General features: G+C 44.3%; 2 protein-coding genes and 1 pseudogene across 2 annotated transcripts; 1 reads left to right on the top strand and 2 right to left on the bottom strand.

Annotated features, from left to right (window-relative positions):
• Window positions 1–1,836: 1,836 nt before the first annotated feature.
• On the bottom strand, window positions 1,837–4,908 carry LOC139004114 (chymase-like). Its single transcript, XM_070406844.1, has 5 exons — window positions 4,830–4,908; window positions 4,004–4,154; window positions 3,083–3,218; window positions 2,601–2,855; window positions 1,837–2,141 (listed from the first exon to the last, which is right to left on the bottom strand). Exons 1-5 carry the CDS (start codon window positions 4,906–4,908, stop codon window positions 1,998–2,000), a joined length of 765 nt encoding a protein of 254 aa, XP_070262945.1. The 3' UTR covers window positions 1,837–1,997.
• Window positions 4,909–16,836: 11,928 nt separating this feature from the next.
• Window positions 16,837–19,436, bottom strand: LOC139004118 (mast cell protease 4-like). The gene is made up of 5 exons (XM_070406857.1): window positions 19,361–19,436; window positions 18,651–18,804; window positions 18,078–18,213; window positions 17,599–17,853; window positions 16,837–17,152 (listed from the first exon to the last, which is right to left on the bottom strand). Exons 1-5 carry the CDS (start codon window positions 19,434–19,436, stop codon window positions 17,009–17,011), a joined length of 765 nt encoding a protein of 254 aa, XP_070262958.1. The 3' UTR covers window positions 16,837–17,008.
• A 359-nt stretch (window positions 19,437–19,795) lies between these two features.
• LOC139007811 (zinc finger matrin-type protein 2 pseudogene) lies at window positions 19,796–20,601 on the top strand (annotated as a pseudogene).
• Window positions 20,602–21,820: the final 1,219 nt, after the last annotated feature.

The following is a 21,820-nucleotide window of genomic DNA, read 5'->3' on the forward strand; positions in this document are numbered from 1 at the left end:
TGGTTCTCTCTTATCATTGATGTTTCTATCTCTCTCTCCCTTTCTCTTCCTCTCGCAAATCAATAAAAATATAATTAAAAAGATAAAAGAATACAAAAATGTGAAGATAGTGTAAGGAGTCTCTGGGACCACTTCAAGCCTACCAACATTTGCATAATGGGAGTGCCAGTGGTGAAGAGAGAGAGAGCAAGATATTGAAAACCTATTTGAAGAAATGGCAGAAAACTTCCCCTACCTTGTGACAGAAATAGACTTACAAGTCCAGGAAGCACAGAGAGTCCTAAACAAGATGAACCCAAAGAGGCCCACACCAAGACACATCATAATTAAAATGCCAAGAGAGAATCTTAAAAGAAGCAAGAGAAAAGCAGTGCTACCTACAAGGGAGTGCCCATATGATTGTCAGCTGATTTCTCAATAGAAACTTTGCAGGTATTCAACGTGATGAATAGCAAGGACCTACAACCAAGATTACCCAGAAAAGCTCTCATTTAGAATTCTTCAGATAAAGAACTCCACAGACAAGAAAAAGCTAAAGGAGTTCACCACCAAACCAGTATTACATGAAATGTTGAAGGGTCTTATTGAAGAAGGAGGAGGAGAAGAAGAAGAAGAAGAAGAAGAAGAAGAAGAAGAAGAAGAAGAGAAATATGAACAATATAATGGCAATAAATACATATCTATCAACAATTAAATCTAAAAATCAAAATAAATGAATAAGGAATCTAATGAACAAAATAAACTGATGAATAAAATAGAATCAGAGGCATGGAAACATGGAACAGACTGATGAATCTCAGAGGGAAGGGGAAGGGTGAGGAAGAGATTAACTAAAGATCTTATATGCATACTAGACGCCCGGTGCATGAATTCCTCTTTGAAATCAATAAAATATATTTAAAAAATGCTGAGGTTAAATTCTTTATTCATGACTCTTTGTGTATATCTCTGATTATTTCTTAAAGACGAATTTCTAGAAAGAGTTCACTTCATGGAAGGGATTCACCATACCCTCAGTGAGGACTGCTATCAGCTGCAGGATCCTGTGTGTTTGTCCCTGTCCTGCCCTGTTTTCTCTCCTCCAGCCAGTCCATCAGCTGTCAAGAGTTTGTGCTGTGCAGGCTCTAGGCTTTTGACTTCCTGCTGGTTTGGGTGTAGCCCTTTGTGGCAGGGTGTTGCTTGTGCAGAACTTGTGATACTGTCCCTTTTCTTATCAGCTCCAGGAATCTGTTCTGAAGCAATGAGTGAGAAGTAATCTACATCTCAGATAAAGCTCCACAGATGGTAGATCTTTTCTTATTGAAGTGGAGCCTATATAGTACTAACTGCCTTTTCTACACAATGTATCTAAACCAGTGGTTCTCAACTGAGGGTTATTCCTGTCCCATCCCCCCCCTACCCCCCTAAGGGACATCTAACAATGCCTGAAGACATTTTTGGTTGCCACAACTTGGCGGTGGAGGGGGTTGCTATTGGCATTAAGTGGGGGAGAGGTCAGGGATGTTGTAAACATCATACATCTTGCTTGCAATTCAAAATGTTCCTAGTGATTCTGAATATTATTAAAATAAATCTTGATATAAGGTTGATAATTAAGGCAAGGAAGGATCTGGTGTAATTTCTTGATTAAGTTGAAAATATGGATCTGATCTCTCAGGTAATTCCTTTCTCTTCTTTCTTTCCCTATTTTTCTTCATTATTTTCTTTGTTTCTCTCTCAAACACCTATATACCCACCTCTTTCAAAGCTTATAGGCTGCCTGGGCTTAGCATCAGGTTGCTGTGTGTAGGGAGAAGAGAGTAGTAGAAGGAGGAACACACACACACATGTCTGGAACTTGAGTCTTTATTGAGGTTGATTGAGAGTTTAGTGACCTAGATGAATCTTCTTGAGGATTATGGGTGTGCCAGGACTTTAGCAGGAACCAGAGTATGTGGTACAGAGAATCTGCTCAGATTTGGTTCAGATTTCCTCTTGGGCTGACCCAGACTCCAGGGTTAATTCTTCTTCAGGATCTTATTGATCCAGGGCCGGTAATGGGAGATCCGGGTGAAGACAGCAGGGGGCTCTGCAGTCTTCTTTCCATAGGAGACAATGCCATGAGCCACCCCAGCACATAGAAGAGGCCCCCCTGAGTCTCCCTGTGGGAGGAGGGAGGGGAGAGAGAGAGAGAGAGAGAGAGAGAGAGGAGAGAGGAGAGAGGAGAGAGGAGAGAGGAGAGGGGAGAGAGGAGAGAGGAGAGAAAGCAGATGGTGAGTCAGGAAAGTCATCTACTCCTGCCCATGGTTCCAACTCTGAGTCACAGTCAGACCTAGGGTTAGACCCAGGAGCCCTGGATAGAGTTATGTATCTTGTTCTGATGCCCCTTCTTCTTTTCCTTCTTGTTATCTCATGTGTCCTGTTTAGCAGACTGAGAGGGATGGTTAGAGACTGCACAGGGCCATGGGAGAATGAATTCACAGAGGGACAATTCCAGATTCCTCAGCCCTTTGATCTCAAACCCTGTCATTTGTTGACAACCTTCTGACCCCATCTTATTTCAGGAGATATCTGGACCCTGAACAGTGATTTGTGGGGAAGAACCCTAATCTAAAGATTACCTTAAATGCAGATTTTGCCTTTTTGGGATTGCCAACACATAGCTGGAGATTGTGGTCAAAAGTTTCGAAGTGTCTGCAAGCCTGGGGATCCACGAGTCTCAGCTTTACCTCTTGCAGAGTGTCGGAGCCTGATTTCTCCACTTCTGTCCTTCCCCAGCCAGCCACCCGGCACATTCTCCCAGGTGGGATGAAGTTGAACTGGGGTGGAAGGGGGAGTGTCCCCACAGCCAGTGTCAGGTTGGCTTTCTCATTCAACTGTGGAGGGAATGAGAGGCTGTCAGTGCTAGAGATTTGTTAGGGTGCATTTGGAAGCAATCAGGGAGGGAGAGCGTACATTGCTTCACAATAGAGCCATATCCAGAGAGTTGAGTTGGGGGGAGGTGTAGTCCAGAGGCAGGTTGGGAAAACTTCAGGGCAATGGGGACCTGAAGGAGAAGCCTGAGAGAACAAGAAGTGAAGAAGGGGAAGAAAGATGTTGTCACCTTTAGTAACATGATGTCATGATGAGCAAGAATGTAATCAAATTTTGGATGAGGGAATTGTTTCATGACCTTAATCTTCTGCCATGTGTCTTCTTTCTTTGTTATGTTATGGGCTCCAAGGGTGACCGTTATAGACCTGTTGTGAAGGAGAAGGAAGGTCAAGGAGAAGCAGTGGCGGTTTGGGGTTTCTCCTGAGATGTACCCTTTCCGAGATAAGCAGACTGGAGTCTCTCAGTAGGTCACAGGACTCTACCCACTCTCCTTTTCCTGAGTTACTCTGGCATTTGTATGTGTGTGTGTGTGGGGGGGGGGGGGGGCCTCAGGTTTTACTCAGGGAAGGCTTTTCTGAGGGAATAGAGATAATTTCCAAGACTCTCAGGATATGCTTGGGACTGAGCAAGCCATGGAGGACCCAGGGGGCAGGGTTAGCACTTCCTAGTTCAGGGAGTCTTATATGAGGGCCAGCCCTCAAGATCAAGAGATGTCAGAAAAAGAGGTGGGGTCTCAGGTGGACTCTGTTCCTGCCTCCTAAATGCACGGAAAGGATGCATTTAGGTCCCTGAGAACTAAGGGCCAGTGTTCCTGGAAAGAGCTTAGAGGAAGTGGCCCAGAGAACTGGGTGGAGCCTTGAGAAGTGAGTTGGGCATCTTATGTGTTGGGGTTGGGGAGAGGGGGAACTACTTTTAGAGGAGGAATGCTTGGATGGGGTCCCCTATTCCTTTGAAGGGGAGCTGAGTGTACAATGACAGAGGGTGAGGACATCATTCAATTGTGAGAACAATTTCCTTAGCCCAATTCTTACCTCTCCTTAAAGTGACCCAGGCCCAAGAGCCCCTCCTTAGGCACCCAATAGGGGTGTCCCTGGTTGCTAGCCTAGATGTTTATCTCTCATCTGGAGATAAACAGGACCCTGTTTCTTACCTTCCTTCACAGTGAGCAGCTGTCAGCACAAAGTTCCGTCTTATCAGAAAACCACCACAATGCGCCACTGAATTCTGGGGAGTGGTAATTTCCAGGTAGGCCATGTAGGGGCGGGAGTGAGGCTTGCATTCTGTGCCCCCGATTATCTCCCCTGGAACAGAGAACAGGCCTGAACACATTGGTACTCTCTCCAGAGAATGCACAAGCTGGGTTAAAGCTGAGAGAGGCTTCTCTTGAATTCCATCCTCATCCTGAATTCTGCCCATCTTCCCTCACAGGTGTCTTTGATATCAGCTTTCCCCAGGCACAACTTTCTACATGAATTTTCATGCCTTCCTTCAGGCACAATAGCCAACCAGCCTCAGATGCATTTTTCACCTCAGATTTCCCCCACCCCCATTCTGCTCCAACCTCAACCCTCTTCTGTCACCTTGCAGGACAAGCTCTCCAGGGTTCTGTCTTGACCTTCTCCACAGCCCATGAGCTGTGACACAAGAAGGTCAAATTATAAGGTAATGTGTAGCCCCAAAATTCAGAAGGTGAAGAGAACATAGGACTTTATCCACATGATCACACATGTTAGAGAAGATACCCCTTTTCCTCCCAATTGCTCTGGAATTTTCCCCAAATCAACGTGGTGTTCTTTGTTCCTGGGAACTACCATAGGCTGCAGAGAATCGGTGGGCACATCCCAAGTGGAAATGTCACTCTGGACTCTTGAAGAGGTATCCTGCCCCTCTCTTGTTTAAGAGTCGGATATATTCAGACAAAGTTTTGTTTTAGGAACTGATCCTGAAGCTTCTAGAGGGAAGGGCCTGAGACTCACCGGCTTCAGATGTGGAGCATAGGAGGAAGATCAACAGGGGAAGAGGAAGATGACCCATCTTGTCAGAGAGGCTGCCCATGGCAGATTCGGCTTCTGTTTTCCAGTCTTGGGCTTTATAACTCCCAGCAAGAGAGGAAAGGGCAGGGCTGGTAACCACAGGAACTGGTAGTCATGTTTTTTTCTCTCATTTTTGAGAGAAAAAAAGAGAGAGAATCCTAATGTGAGAATAGGAAAATCCGGCCCTGCAGAAGCAAACATCCTTCTACATCTATATCCCCATTGGCAGAACTCAACTTCTCTATTTCCCTTTGGTGGTAAAGCAGAAAAGGACCTTGATTTATAATCAGGAAAGTCTCATTCTGGACCATAAGCCTGGGTAAATAAAATTGAAATAGTATTACCTGCTTCTCAGGATTGTGATGAAATCCTAAATCCTGTTAGTTTCAATTCTATTCGATTCAATTTTGTTGCATTGCACTGCATTGCATTGCATTCTATTCCATTCTATTCCATGTTAAAAATGTGAGCAGCATCAACTTAAAGGATTATTTCCTGCAATTTGAAAAACGTTGATCTGGATCTCTTGCTTCCTCTGAATCAAATGTTCATTGGCAGAAGAGAGATCCAAGGAGAATAGATTGGAAAGGGAATATACCCTGTTTTAGGATTTCACACACATTATCACAAGAGCAAATGGGATTGGAAGTAGCATTTTTGAGAGCCTATGCACATCTAATATTGTCATAACTCTTTGACATATTTTCATCACAATCCTGTGAAGTAGGTATTACTATTTCAATTTTATGTATCCAGGTGTATGGTCCAGAATGAGACTTTCCTGATTATAAATTAAGGCCCTTTTCTGCTTTACCTCCAGAGGGAAATAGAGAAATTGAATCCTGCCAATGGGGATATAGATGTAGAAGGATGTTTGCTTCTGTGGGGCTGGATTTTCCTATTCTCACATTAGGAACCAAGCTGCTTTTGTTGAAAAAGAATATGTACACACAGGTGTTAGTATCTGAGATTTTCCCCCATATAACCTTGGGAAATACCATTACTGTCACTTTACAGATATAGAACTGAGACTCAGACCAAACATGACCAAGATCACACAACTCATAACTGGGTTTCAAGTGCATATCTGTTGTTTCCCAAGAGTTGGAGAAGCAGGGAGTCCAGGGGTAACATGGTGGCATGTCATTTCTCTTGGAGATTTGTAAGGCATTTAGTTCAGAGCTGGGGAAGCACAGGGGGTGAATACCGCCCCAAATCATTCTATCATGCCCTAAGTCTCAGCTTGGGCTTGCAATTGGGTGATCCAATTCTTAGTATATATTGGCTGAGTCCTTTGTTGCCCTCAGCTCTGACCCTGTCTAGAATAGAACATTTACACATTTTTCCTAATGTTGAAGGAGTCTCTGCACTAATTCTTTCACTTTCTAGAGTTGCCAGTTTAAAATACATACTGCTCAGTGAAATGTGTTTAATAACAAATCATTTTAAGTAGTAGTTCCAATATTGAATGAGACATACTTATACTAAAACAAATGATCTATCTGAAATTCAAACTTAACTGGAATCCTGTATTTTTATTTGCTGCCATCTGCATTTACCCTCAGCAGAGCAGAGGAGAATCTGGAGTTGGAGAAGTCCTGCCCTGTAGCCCCGCACCAGTTACACCAAAAAGCAGAGGGGTAAATAAATGAAGGGCATCTGTTTTTCATTCATGTAATGAGAAGTTGAGAGATAGGGCGTCCAGGGAGAGTATGATAGCTTCACAGAATCATTAAGGTTCAGATTCACCAAGACTAAGTTTTGTTTCACCTGCACTGGCTGAGAACAAGTGAATGGAATAAGTTCAGTGTCAGTCAGGTGACCACTTTCTGAAATGAGCACTGCACTTCTGTCCGTATTTCTTCCTTGCAATGTCATGTGTGTATTTCTGTATTTCAATAGATTTCCTTTTTCTCCCTCCTCTTCTCTCCTTCTGCTGTTGTATATGTTGTTGGTGGTAAAGTTTATAGTTTATCTACAGTTTGCAGAATATCAAATTGAGAGTGTGACTAGATTAGAAGTGGAATGGGGTATCACATAGAGTTCCTGTACTTGGAGTTGAAGGCAGTAATTGATGAGATTGGGTTATTTTATTTCTGGGGAGAGTCAAGCCTCTTTTTCTTTTGTACAAAAGACAGTGAGAATTATATTCAATGGGAGAATTTTTGTTTTGGGCAATGTAAAGTATGGAGAAAGAGTGCACATTCATGTTGGGTAGATTGTAGCGGACTTTTGCCATGCATGTGGCGGATCCTTAGTGTCTTGTGAAAACCCTTTCAGTATTAGGAGAATTCTCAATTATGATTCTTGCCTTCCTAAGGTAGAATCCACAGATTTTCTTTCCCTGATTGTCTTGCATCGAGGCCCAGGTGAACAAGACTTTGCCAATCAGATGAATGAGTGTAAAATTTGATTTAGAAGGGCTAACATGAGATATCAGGCATTATGGAGGATTAATTTTCATGGTGAAAGTAAGTCTCAAAGGGACCTGGCTTTGGGGACAGAATTAGTCATAGGTCAGGTGTCTGGTGTTGCCTACAGTGTCTGGACCAAGCCAGTGGGCTGTGAGACTTTTGCTGAACAGTCTCATGGTGTAGTTCAGATATTGTTTCTGGCCAGGTTGCTTCCAGATCAGGTTGTACAGCATCTTGGCAAATAGATGTTGAGTCTGTATGAAGAAGAATTTATTAATGATCAGTTGTTAAAACATGAATGTGTGTTTAGGGAAGGTAAGTGATTTCCTATTTGCTAGAGATACTTCAAGTAGATGTTGCATGGATTCTTGTTTAGGATTCACAATTAGGGGAAAGGAGAGGGTTGGACTTGATGTAAAAGAACTGACTTTTTAAAAAGAAATAAATCTTTATTGTTCAGATTAATACAGTTGTTCCTCTTTCCCTCCCCATAGTTCCCCTTCACCCGGTTCCCATCCTACCCCATGCCCTTACCGCACCCCCTCCATTTTCCTCGTCCATAGGTGTAAGATTTTTGTCCAATCTCTTCCTGTACCCCCCACATCCCCTTCCCCCCTAGAATTGTCAGTCCACTCCCTTTCTATGCCCCTGATTCTATTATATTCACCAGTTTATTCTGTTCTTCAGATTTTTTATTCACTTGATTTTTAGATTCACCTGTTGATAGATATGTATTTGTTGTCACTTTGTTGTTTATAATTTTTATCTTTACCTTTTTCTTCCTTTTCTTAGAGAATACCCTTCAGCATTTCATATAATACTGGCTTGGTGGTGATGAACGCCATTAGCTTTTTCTTGTCTGTGTAGCTCTTTATTTGACCTTCAATTCTGAATGATAGCTTTGCTGGGTAGAGTAATCTTGGTTGTAGGTTCTTGCTATTCATCACTTTGGATATCTCTTGCCACTCCCTCCTGGCCTGCACAGTTTCTGTTGAGAAATCAGCTGACAGTTGTATGGGTACTCCCTTGTAGGTAACTAACTGTTTTTCTCTTGCTGCTTTTAAGATTCTCTCTTTGTCTTTTGCTCTTGGTATTTTAATTATGACATGTCTTGGTGTGGTCCTCTTTGGATTCTTTTTGTTTGGGGATCTCTGTGCTTCCTAGACTTGTAAGTGTATTTCTTTCACCAGAGAGGGGAAATTTTCTGTCATTATTTCTTCAAATAGGTTTTCAATATTTTGCTCTCCCTCTTCTTCAGGCACCTCCATAATTCGGATGTTGGTATGCTTGAAGTTGTCCCAGAGGCTCCTTACACTATCTTCATATTTTTGGATTCTTTTTGCTCTTCTTGTTGGGTGTTTTTTGCTTCCTCATATTTCAAATCATTGACTTGATTCTTGGGATCCTCTAGTCTACTGTTGAATCCCTGTATATTATTCTTTATTTAAGTCAGTGTATGCTTAATTTCTGACTAGTCCTTTTCCATTTTTGGGGCATTCTCACTAAGATCCTTGAAGGTCTCACTAAGTTCCTCGGAGGTTTCTAGCAGATTCTTGAGTAGCCTTATAACTGTAGTTTTGAACTCTATATCCAGTAGTTTGCTTTCTTCCATTTCTTTCATTTGTGACATGTTTCTTTGTCTCCCCATTTTGGCTGCTTCCCTGTGTCTGCTTCTATGTATTGGGTAGCTACTAAGTCTCCTTGAGTTGATAAAGTGGCCTTGTATAGTAGGTGTCCCATAGGGCCAAGTGGCTCAGTCTCCCGAATCACCTGAGGTGGACACTCTTGGTGCACCCCTTTGTGGGCTGTGTGCACAGTCTTGTTGTAGTTGAACCTTGATTGCTATTGGTGTCACTGTGGGGAATTGACCTCCAGGCCAATTGGCTGTGGAGACCAGCTGTGAACACAGTGGGAGAGCTGCTGTGAAGGAGACACCCTTATGGAGCAGGACTTGCTTCAGTGAGGCTTTGGTGCTCACTGAGTCTGCCCCTTGATTGTGTCACTTATGGATGTGAAGAGTTGTAATCTGATATGGTCTGACACTGACCACTGGGTACACTAGCTCTTGGGTCTCCAGGGAAGTGCAAAGTCAGCCACTGCCTGGGGCCACCCAGCAGGAGCTACAGAGAGATCTGTAGATTCCTCTTCTTTGTATCGGGTTTGGAAGTGTCCATGCAAGGCCCAGCTGTGAAGCAAGACAGGCTGGTGCTGGTGCCAGCCTTGGGCCTTTTATTGATAGCTTTGGGGCTTCCTGACCCAGCTGCAGCTTGTTTGACAGGTATTAGGCTGAGAAAAAACAGGCCATTCATATGCAACAGCTGCTGCACCCAGCTTGGGTGAGGTTGTAAATTGGGTGAGGTGAGGTCTCAGGGAATCACCAGGGCGGAGCAAACAGAAATGGCTTCCAGTCAACCCTGCACCGGAAAGGTTCCAGCATGGGAATAATGACCACTGTGAACAACTCAGTCTGGATGAAAGCCACCCCCAAGTTCCTGTTCCGATGCCAGACAGTCCAGTTTCTCCTCATATGTGTCTGGTCCCTCAGAGCTTCACCTGGCACTGGAGCTCAGGGCAAGCAAGAGCTTGTAAATTCAGTTCATGGCGCCAGCCTTTTAAGAGGAGCAACTGGGTTTCCAGCAACCTGTGTGTCACTCAGCCCCATCTGCACTGGTTTTTATAGTCTGTAGTTCCTATGGCCCTTAGGGACTTCTTTCCCCAGCTCTGGGACCCTGGGCTGGGGGTCTGGTGTGGGGCTGGGACTCCCTGATCCTCCAGGCAGCCTCCAAAAAGGTGATCTCCCTCCCAATTAAAAAAGCGCACACCCAGGTGCCGGACCAGCCCATTCCACACCTCCGCACTTCTTACCAGTCTCAATGTGCTTTCTTCTTTACCTCTTTCATTGTAGTACTTCCACTCAGCCAGCTTTCCCATAGTTCTGAATGATAGTTGTTCTGTATTTTAGTTGTAATTTTGATGTGGTTGTGGGAGGCAGCAAGTACAGGCATTTTCCTATGCTGCCATCTTGGTTCTCTCCCTAATATCACTAGTTCTTTCCTCTAACTGGTTGGTTCTAGTTTCTGTGCTCATCAGCTCATTTTTAATTTCTTCATTTGCCTGCTTCATTTCCAGGAGTTGGGCCTGACTCTTTTTTAAAATTTCAATTTCTTTGGAGAAATACTCATTTTGTTCATTGATTTGTTTTCTGAGTGCACTGAATTGCCTGTCAGTATTTTCTCACATCTCATTAAGTATTTTCAGAACTGCAATCTTGTAATCTCTGTCATTCAACTTGCATAATTCCATGTGTTCCAGCTTATTTTCTGGGGATTTTTCATTTTCTTTCTGGTCATCATTGTTGTTGTGGTTGTTCATGGCATTTGCTGTTCTTTGTTTTCCCATTTATCTCTGAGGAGGTCTTTCTACTCTGTTCCAGCAAATGGCGCTGAATTGCAAGATTTTTATCCTCTGTGGCCTTACAGTTTTGAGCCTCTGTAGTTTCTGTAGGGCTGTACTGCCTATGTTGCTTGGGGGTGCGGTTTGTTTTTCCCTGACAATAATAGCGATCCCTGACCTCCATAGGTCCAGCCCAAGCACCCCACCTGGGGTTCAGTCACAGAGGGAAACTGTATTTTTACTGCAATAGCTCTTGGCCTACAGATAATACACTACTGGAGCAAACTCCAAGGGCAATGGGAAGTGAGATTTGGGAGTCTAATCAGTGGCAGGGCTCTGCGATTTCCTTTCTTTGCCTGAAAGCCTACAGTCAGGCCCAGCTGTGCAGAGCAGCTCTGTAGGGTGGGTGTCTGCTGACTCACAGCTCACACATCCAACTCAGACCCCATTCACAATGCACCCCCACAGTTCAGACACTTTCTTACTGCTTGTGTGTGTGACCACACAATGCCACTACTCCAGTGGCAAGTCCAACAGCCTGCTACTTGCTGGGTTTGCTCTCTGTTAGTCCTGACTGGCTGAGGGAATTGCCCATAACTGCTGCTGCCAGTTCCCAGCTGTGCTTCAGACATGCTGCTGCACTGTAGCTGTGTTTGGCTTCCCTCCCTTCTTGTCTCCCGGCTTATTCCAAGGAGCCCACCTTAATTGTTCCAGTGTGCACATCTCTCCGGCATACATCCGTGTTGAGCAAGGACTTCTTTGTTGAATTATAGGTGGTTATTTTGTTGAGATGTTAAGGGGAGAGAATAGATGTGCCCTTATGCCACCATTCCTCTGACATCCAAAATATCTTCTTCATCTTTTTATTTTCAGTCTCTGTCTTTCCATCAGAAGTGTCTCTTATAGACAGCATATGCAAGGGTTTTCTTATTCATTCAACCACACTATGTCGTTTGTTTGGAGCACTGAATCCATTTACATTTAAAGTAACTATTGATAGGTTTGTAGTTATGCCATTTTATTATTCATATTTTTTTTATTTTTTTCCTTCTTCTTAGAGAAGTTCCTTTAACATTTCTTATAATGCTGGTTTGGTGGTGATGAACTCCTTTAGCTTTTTCTCATCTGGGAAGCTCTTTATCTGTCCTTTAATACTAAATAATAGCTTTGCTGGGTAGAGTAATTTTGGTTATAGGTCCTTGTTTTTCATCACTTTGAATATTTTGTACCAATCTCTTTTGGCCTGCGAAGTTTCTGTTGAGAAATCAGCTGATAGTCTTGTGGGAGCTCCCTTGTAAGTAACTAACTGCTTTTCTCTTGCTATCTTTAAGATTCTCTCTTTGTCTTTAACCTTGGCATTTTAATTATGATGTGTCTTGATGTGGGCCACTTTGGGTTCATCTTGTGTAGGACACTCTGTGCTTCCTGAGCTTGTATGCCTATTTCTTTTACCAGGTTAGGGAAGTTTTCCATCATTATTTCTTTAAATAGGTTTCCAGTTCCTTGCTCTCTCTCTTTCCTTTCTGGTAACCCAATGATGTGAATGTTGTAACACTGAATGTTGTCCCAAGGTCCCCTTAACCTGTCCTCATTTTTTGGATTCTTTTTCTTTTTGATGCTCTGATTGGGTGTTTTCTGCTACGTTATCTTAGAAATCACTGATTTGATCCTCTGCTTTATCTACTGTACTATTGATTCCCTCTAATATATTCTTTTTTTTGTTGTTGTTAATCCTTGCCCAAGGATATTTTTTTCCATTGATTTTTTTTGAGAGAGCATAGAAGGGAGGAAGGGAGGGAGAAAGAGAGAGAGAGAGAGATAGAGAGAGACAGAGAGATAAACATCTACGTGAGAGAGGCACATCGATCAGTTGCTTCCTGCATGTGCCCTGACCGGGGCCTGGGATTGACCTGCAACCCAGGTATGTGCCATTGACTGGGAATTGAACCCATGACCCTTTGGTGTGTGAGCCGATGCTCTACCACTGAGCCATACTGACCAGGGCCCCTCTAATGTATTCTTCATTTCTAATTGGTTCTTTTTTATGTTTTCTATCTCCATTTTTATGTTTTCTATCTCCTTGTTGAAATTATGACTGAGATCACTGAGCATCCTTATAAACAGTGTTTTGAACTCTTGTATCTGATAGATTGCTTGTCTCCAATTTGTTTAGTTCTTTTTCTGGAGTTTTGTCCTTTTCTTCTTCTTTTTCCCCTCACTTTGGCTGCCTCCCTGTGTTTGTTTCTATGTATTAGGTAGAGGTGCTATGTCTCCTGGTCTTGGTAGAGTGGTCTTATATTGTAGGTGTTTCCTGGGGCCCAGTGATGCAGTCTCTCTGGTCGCCTGAGCTGGGTGTTCCAGGTATGTCCCTTGTGTGGATTGTGTGTGCCCTTCTGTTGTAGTTTAGCCTTAATCATTGTTGACACAGCAATGGGAGGGATTGTCCCTCAAGTTGGTTGGTTGTAAGAACTGGCTGTGACTGTAGTGGGGGAGCTGTTGTGCAGGGGCTAACCCTATAGAGCAGAATTCACTTGAGCAGGGCCCTGGTGCCTGCCAAGTCTGTCCTTTGCTTGCATCGTTTGTGGCACTGGGGTGGGGAGCCCAATGTGGGGCTGGGACTCCTGGCTCCTCACAGGGGGACCTTTGCAGTCCAGATATCCTTCCTTATATTTAACCAGATCAGCCCATTCAGTGTCTCTGCCCCTCCTACCAGTCTCTACGTGGCTTCTTCTTAGGCATAAGAGTTCTGTTCAGTTAGCCTACAGGCAGTTCTCAATGATGGTTTTTATGTAGTTTAGATGTAATTTTGATGTGGTCATGGGAGGAAGCGAATACAGCATTTACCTATTATGCCATCTTGACTGGGAGCCCCCTATTTCTAGTTTCCATTTACCATTCCGACAATAGGCTAGTATTTGAGGAGGGAAAGTCCTAGAATGCTCCCTCTCATTAGTTTGGCTAAGTAAAGTATCTCCTGTAGACTCTGTGATGCTACCATTCCCCTTATTGCTCTCAACATCACTCAGTTCGGCCCAGTGTTGGGTCATCATCTTGTGTACCTCGGAATTAATATAATATCCATGATGATCTTTGCTGGGTGGGCTACAGGAGAGAAAACAACTATTATTTACATTTCAGAGGTTCACAAGATGCATGTTTAATGTGTGGTTTCTGCCAATGGGAAGTAAGCGCTTGTAGGCTCAGCCCTGCTCCTCACAGTCTCCATTCCTGCTTCCTATCAGGGTATAGGTCTTGGATTGGGTGTGACTTTTCTTCTATTAGCTCTAGAATAGCCTAATAATCTTCTACTGGGGTTACTTTCTATGTGGAGACCTTATAAAGGTGTCTCATCTGTCTAGTCTTTTCTCCCTATCCTACATCCTTGGTTGCAAGAGGATTCCTTTGTTTATTGAATGGAAAATGCTGCCCAGCTGCAGATATGATTTTGGTAAGGTTGCGGGGGGAGGATGAAGGGGCCAGTTATGTGAGACTAATGAGATAGGAAGTATGGTGTTTCAACAGTACAGGCTAGGGCCAATCCTCCAGCTGTCATTTGGGGAGTTTTCAGTAGTGCTTTTGTTTAACTGTATTTGGAAGAAAGATAGAGGGAGAAAATAAGTACTACAAACTAGGTGGCTTAAAACAACAGAAATTTATTCTTTCTCAGTTTGGAGACTGGAAGTTTGAGATCAAGGTGTTGGCAGATTTGTTTTTCTCCTGGGAGCTGTGAGGAAGAATCTGTCCCATGCCTCTCCTCTAGCTTCCGGTGACAGCTGGAAGTCTGTGGTGGTCCTTGGTCTGTAGATGCAGCACTCAATCTCTGCCTCTGTCATCACATGGCCTTCTCCCTGTGTGTGTCTTTCTTCTCTTCTTATCAGGACACCAGCCATACTGGATTAAGGGCCCACCGGACTCTAGTTTGACCTCATCTCAATTAATTCTTCATCATCTCAATTAATTCTTCAAAGACTCTTTCTAAATAAGGTCACATTCTGCGGCATTGGGAGTTAGGACTTCAATATGTTTTTTTGAGGGACACAATACAATCCATAAAAACTCCTTCAGTAAATACACGTGCCAAGCCACTGCACACTGTATGACTATGTGAGGGTAATAGTTGCCAGGGAAACTGTGGGTACAGGAGAACAGTCCCTAGGTTCCCAGGGGAGGGCCTGGCATTGGGGTGGGGTGGGAGAAGGAAATATTTTCTTGTTGGGCTTTTGGACCTGGGCCCCAACAACCCTGACCATGGGAACTGGCTGTTTAGTATTTATTTCCTTGTGTGCCACCCTCAGCTGTCCTGAGGCCCTCTTCCCATGAGTTTGGGCAAAGCCCTCTTATCTGGACAGTTTCTCCTGCTGACCCTGTGATGCTGAGACTTTATCACTCTTGATGTCGGTCAGGCGGACACACTCTGTGGGCGTATCCTCTGCATGGCAGAACTAACACTGTGGTGATGTTGATGTGCTTATCTTCTCTGGGTGACAGCCACCAACTGCTTTTTCTATGTCAGGGGACCATGTGATGCTCATTTGTTCTTCTGCGGTGGCTGTACTGGAGTCAGTGCCTGCCAATCTGTTGGAGTCCAATATAGCCTGTGGGCTCAGTCAAGCTCCCTGCAGTCTCCATTGGCCCTGCTACTTCTTGGGGCTGGAAGGACATGCTGATTACTCTCCTCACATCTCCATTGTCCAGTTTTGAGGGAACAAGGGCTGCCTTGTGGATGTGCTGTCCTTAGGGTCTGGGGGTCAAGAGTGGATGTGGTTTTAGCTGCAACTCAGTATGTGCTCTGATCTCCTAAGCAAATACTAGTATTACACATAGTGTCTCTGCCTCTTGTATCTCACATTTAAAAATTCATATTTAGTTATACAAATGTAAAATATGAGTTAGGATAAAAAGAAAAAACATCTTTATATTATCATTTCAGCGTATGTTCTCTTATTTTTGAGATCTTCCAAGTTTTGTTGTTGTTGTACATAAGCTTGTTTTTTTGCATAGAGTCAGAGTCTATAATCAAAGTTGTACATATTATTCTTTTTTATTTTACACATATTAGTCATTGGTAAAGCTGGAAGCTCAGATATGTGGGCTGGCAGGCAGTGGGGAAAGTAAAGGAGCTCTCGGGTTTCTGATCTGGGACCAACAGTAGCAGCTCTTTCTTGCATGGGGCCAGGCCTATCTTCTTAGGCCTCTTAGGGATCAAGGGCCTGTAAGAGGTCCTTTAAGTGCAGGCTCCTGAGAGGTAGCTGGAGGTCATGCCCTGTTCCTCTTGTATTTGGTGTGTATAGCTGTGAGTGAACTCATCCAGCTCAGATGTTGGTGGGTATGGGATTCAGAGCACTCAAGGCCATTTGGGAAGGAAATTTTGGAGGACTTTGCCTAACTCAGGTATTCTTTTTCTGGAAGACCTGGAGATACCATCTCATATCTGAAGGAAGATGGCAGTTGAATTTGGGTGGCTGTGATGTAATTCAGGGATGCGGCTCACTCTGATGCTCTTGAGGATCCCTCTCCTGGGCTAGAATGGCCTTGACCCCTATAAAGCCCATTGTGACTATTGCAGTAGACAGACACATCCTGAGGACTTCCAAGGGTCATCTCTCCCTCACCCCACTATCCTGAGCTCTCATGCTTGGGAAATTTTCTTTTTTCCCCCCTTGGCAGATGCGTTTGTGGCTGTAGACACACTATTGAGGTGACGATCATGAGGCAGAGGTGGGTATAAGGACATAAGCCCAGGCCGTGGCCCATCTTCAGAAATAGGCATGGAGAATTTGCTATGGCTCATCTGTGTCCTATAGTGCAGTGGCCGAGGCATGGGTTTAAGGGAAGAAGAGAAGTGAGAGGAGAAGGGAAGCAGGAAGAGGAAGAGGAAGAGGGGACAGAGGAGAAAGAAGGTCACTCAGTGCCAATATTACTCTAGATATTAAATGGTATTGTGTAGGTTAAAATATTTTATTTAATAATTCATAGCACCACACAATGTACATGGAAATTGGTAGGTTTGGTTATTAATCTAACAAGAAAGGAGCCCAGCAAAATTCTTCATTCAAACTAGGGAGGAGGACCTGAACTCTTCCCTTTGGAGCAGTCCATCTCTGGGGGAGCTCTGGGGAAGAAACAGTCTCACACACATGTGCCAAAGGCTGCATCTTTATTGAATTTTGCTGGGGATACAATCAGCAGGGGTTTTGGGTACCTCTGGGAGCCTCCCTGGTCTTGGGCTGTGTCCAGGCTCCTGTGGAACCTGGGGGCTACCCAGGGAGAGCTCTGGCTTTGGAATCTTTCCTGTGGCTGGCCAGTCTTCTGTGGCTACTTGCGCTTTACGATTTTATTAATCCAGGACACATATGGGGAGATTCGAGTGAAGACAGCAGGAGGCTTTGCATCTGGACATCCATATGACACAATACCATGGGCCACCCCAGCACACAGAAGGGGGGCCCCAGAGTCACCCTGTGGGTTAAAAAAAGCAGATCATGAGCAGGGATCATTCTTCTCTCCCTCCTATTACTTCATCCTGGTTCTATCAGCACCCAGGCTGGCCCCAAGATACCCCAGAGTCAGGCCAGGAATCTTGACTCCCCATGAAGTCATAAGTGAGGAGTTATAATTTAAATGTCTTCTTTCTCTCTCTAGCATAGACCATAGATCCTGCCCCACCCCAACATCTTATTTTTTCTCTCCTGGAACCCTGTATGCAGACTAGATGGGAAGATTAGAGGCAGGACTTGAGTATGGAAGGAAGGAACCCAGAAGGAGGGTTCCAATTCCCATAGTTATAGAAACCCATGAATGCAGACACCAGTAACTGAACCAGCGGACTTCCCCACCCACCCCCTCTCAGCAGGACCCTGTCTCCCAGGAACTGAGTGTGAGGAGGAAGTGTAAGTTTGTGTTACCTCATATGCTGATTTTTTCTTCCTGGGGTTGCCCACACAGATTTGCAGGCTATGATCGTAAAACATAAAGTGGTTGCAGTCCTCGGCCTTCATGAGTTTCAACTTCACCTCTCTCAGAGTATCTGACCCTGGCATTTCCACTCCTATTTTCCCCCAGCCAGTTGCTCGGCATACTTTTCCAGGTTGAATAAAGGTAGACTTGGTGGGCAGGGGGACTGTTCCCACGGCATGGTTCAGCTTGGCCTTCGTTTGTAGCTGTGAGGGAGGAAGAGTAGGTGGTTGTCAGTCACAGGGAATGTGGGTGGTGTGGTGTGGTAGAGGCTCCCTGGGCAGGACCTAGAGTTTTTCCTGAATGGAGTGGTGATGACATGGATTGGGGGTGGTATATGAGGAAGTGGGTTGGAAGAGAATGAGAAAGGTATAAGTCAGGAGAAGGGTTAAGAAGGGGGAATTGAGAAGTCCAAAAAAGAGAATGGCACCTTCAGTAACATGATGTCATTGACGCCAGTGGAAGAGTTGTATTTTGGATGAACGAATTGTTCTTTGACTTCTAGCTTCTGCCATGTGGATTCTTCTTGTTTTATGTCATGAGCTCCAAGAATGACAGTAATTTTTCTGTTGAGAGGGAAGAGTCAGGAAAAGTACTGGTCTCCTGAGAAGGGCCCATTTTGAGCAGAGTGACAACAGGCCCTCTTCATCAGTGTAGGCCCAACTGAGGAACTCAGTTCTTACTGAGGAAAGATGTTCCTCTCAGGGACCACAGCTGTTTTAGGAAGGACCAGGCCCTGGAAGACTGAGAGAGCTCTCTGGCACCAGGATGAGAGGGGCAGTATTGGCCTGTCTTGATCTGGGCTGCCCATTAGTAAAGCCCTGGCCTCTGGGGATAGAGATAACTAATCAATCACAATGGCCCAGTTCCTCCCAATATACATCACTGACCATCTTGAGATTAGTGAGGCACAAAAATCTCTCCTAAGGCCACTTGAAAGTTGGGTTAATTCTGGTTCCTACAACTCCTCACATGAAAAGAGAACAAATCAAAGTTTTCTTACCTTCCTTTACTACAATGAGCAGCTGTCACCACAAATTCTTCACTTATGAGAAATCCACCACAGTTAGCAACATAGTTCTGGTCAATGATGATTTCCAGATAGGCCATGTAGGGACGGGAGTGTGGCTTGGACTCAATGCCACTGATAATCTCCCCTGAAACAGAAAATCCCATGTCCTCAAACACAGGGTAACTAAGCCTTTAGATAGAGCACTAGGTAAGGAAAATGAGTTGAAAGCTGAGGCAACCCCCCCACCCCAGCCTCACCCTTACCTGTAATATAACTCAGCCCCTCCATGTATCCTTTTTATTGGCTTTCCTTATCCCAATCCACCCTGTCAATCCCACTTCTGGTCTTGATTCTGAGTTGTCATTTAAACATTTCTTCATGTCCTGATCCTGACCTTTTCCACATGAGAGCAAAGACAGAGGAGCAAAGGACCAGGAATCAGAATTATAGATATTTTGAGGAGAGCAGTTTAAGAAGTACTTCTAAAGCCAGTTTTCTGACTCTATCTCCACCCAAGATTCCCCACTAGGAAACTGTTACTAACTGCTGGTAAAGAATATGACTCTTCCAGGTAGAGATTTCCCCTGGAACACTTGCAGTGGGATCTTGCATTCTCATTTAAGGTCTTCTTTGATTCAGATCAATAAATTTGGAATAGAAGTTAGGGATCCAGAGGACAGGGAGTTATATCCCAGACTCACCAGCTCCAGCTTCAGGAGGCAAGAAAAAGAGCAACCAAAGGAGTAGGACCTGCATTTTCCCAGTGATGCTGCCCATGGCAAGGTTCTTCTGTCACTCCCCACTCTTGTCCCTGCTTTTATAACCCCAGTAATAGAAGGGTGTGTGCGTGTGTGTGTGTGTGGGGGGCGGGGGGCTGGAAACCACATTTTTGTCATTCACTCTGGCCTGGCTTATCTTCCTAATTAGAGATTCTCATAGCTCTTCTCTCCGCTCGGCTGGTGTGGAAGCTGTGGTCAGAGCCCCAGAGTCCTGGCTTCTAGGGTGAGGAACGCACCTCTCTCATCTAACGCAGCTCTCTAGAGGCATAATAGTACCACAAATTGGAAGGGGTGCGTGTTTTAGATGTTGTAGGAATCTAGAACAGGGATCAGCAAACTTTTCCTGTAAATAGCAAGATGGTAAACATTTTCAGCTTTGTGAGTCATACTGTCTCTGTCTCAGCTATTCAGCTCTGCCAAAAGCACAAAAGCACAAAAGCAGACATACACAAGATGTAAACAAGTAGGAAGATGGTGTTGAGCAGTGGGCCAAAAACTTGGACTTCTGCCACAAGTGGGGCAAAGATGAATATGAGAAGCTTGCTGAGAAGAGGCTCACAGAAGAGAGAGAAAAGAAGGATGGAAAACCAGTGCAGCCAGTCAAGCGGGAGCTTCTCCAGCATAGGAACTACAAGGTGGACCTGGAATCCGAGCTTGGGAAGACAATTGTCATTACCAAGACCACCCCACAAACTGAGATGGGAGGATATTACTGCAATGTCTGTGACTGTGTTGTGAAGGACTCCATCAACTTCCTGGACCACATTAATGGAAAGAAACATCAGCGAAACCTGGGCATGTCGAGGGGTGTGGAACTTTCCACCTTGGATTAGGTGAAAAAATGTTTTGAAGTCAACAAGAAGAAGATGGAAGAGAAACAAAAGGATTATGATTTTGAGGAAAGGAGGAAGGAGCTTAGAGAAGAAGAGGAAAAGGCCAAAGCCTACAAGAAAGAGAACTGGACAGAGCAGAAAAGGAGGGCTGAGGAGGACTTGACATTTGAGGATGATGATGAGATGACAGCTGTGATGGGCTTCTTTGGCTTTGGTTCCACCAAGAAGAGTTACTTTGGCCCTTTTCTGGGCTTAACTTTGAATGTGGGCGGGGTCATTTTTTGGGGGGAGTACTTGAGAAAGTCCTTGAGTGGCAATGGGGAGGACTAGAGTGTTTGCAGTTTCCCTCCACCTTGAGAGAGAGCACAGGAGGCGGCGGTAATGCTGCAGCATATTCCTTTAGCCTCAGTGTATCACTCAAGTAACAGGACCTCTGCCCATCTGAGTTCCCAATAAAGAAAAACCTCTTCTGAGGCTGCTTTCCCAATATTTCCCCTGCATCTTTCCCTCTTCATCTATCCAGTCTTCTCTGACCATCCTACATTTATCCTGTATTCTGCCTTTAAAAAAAAAAGATGTTTATTGATTTCAGAGAGGAAGGGAGAGGGAGAGATAGAAACATCAATGATGAGAATCATTGATCGGCTGCCTCCTGGATGCCCCCACAACCCTGGGGCATGTGCCCTTGACTGGAATTGAACCCGGGACCCTTCAGTCTGCAGGCCGACATTCTATCCACTGAGCCAAACTGGCTAGGGCATGTGTTCTGCCTTTGTTTTAATTTTGACTCTTGCTGCAGCGGAAAGGTTCTCAGGGTCCCTAGTTTCCAGTTGATATTATATCCTTGACCAGCCACCACTCCCCATTTTCCTCATTCCTTATCGTGGTTCTTTGGCCACCTGTGCATGCATGTGTACTTCTGCCTGGGTCAGTAGTATGTGTGATGTGTGTGCTTGAATCTGTCACATAAAAGGAGCCTAAACTAGAACCTCAGAGCATTACTGCCTTGGGGCCTGATGTTCTTGGTTTCCTCAGTGCATGTAACAGGAAATTAAATAGGATGAGTGTTTGGGGTGGTTTTTGTCTGTTGAGTTTTTTAACCTTTGTTTTTCATATGTAGACTGTTCAGCTATTCCTGTTTGTTTTATTTTATTGAGGATTACTCTGTTTTTGTCTTCCTTGTGAGCAGGCTCTTGGAAGAAACTGATGCCAAAAAACCAAACAAACAAAAAAACCAAAACAAAACAGGGAGCCTTTGGGTGTAAGAGGCTGTTCAACATGTACAATAAATGGTATTGCCTGGGCCTACTAAAAAAAACAAGATGTAAACCAGTGGAGGTGACTGTATTCCAAGAAAAATTTATTTAGAAAAACAGGAAGTGGGTGGGTTTGGCCTGAGTGCCAGAATTTGCCCTACTTCCCCATCCTGAAGATCAGCCCTTCCTTCAAGGCAAATAATCAGCAGAAGATGAGATCTTGAATACCCACAATATGTTTGGCACTGATAGAGCTTTACATGTATCATCTCATTTAATCTTTTGAACATCCT

This window comes from Myotis yumanensis, unplaced genomic scaffold, assembly GCF_028538775.1.
Source record: "Myotis yumanensis isolate MYYU_CA2020_CCGP unplaced genomic scaffold, mMyoYum1.0.hap1 SCAF_1, whole genome shotgun sequence".
NCBI lineage: Eukaryota > Metazoa > Chordata > Mammalia > Chiroptera > Vespertilionidae > Myotis > Myotis yumanensis.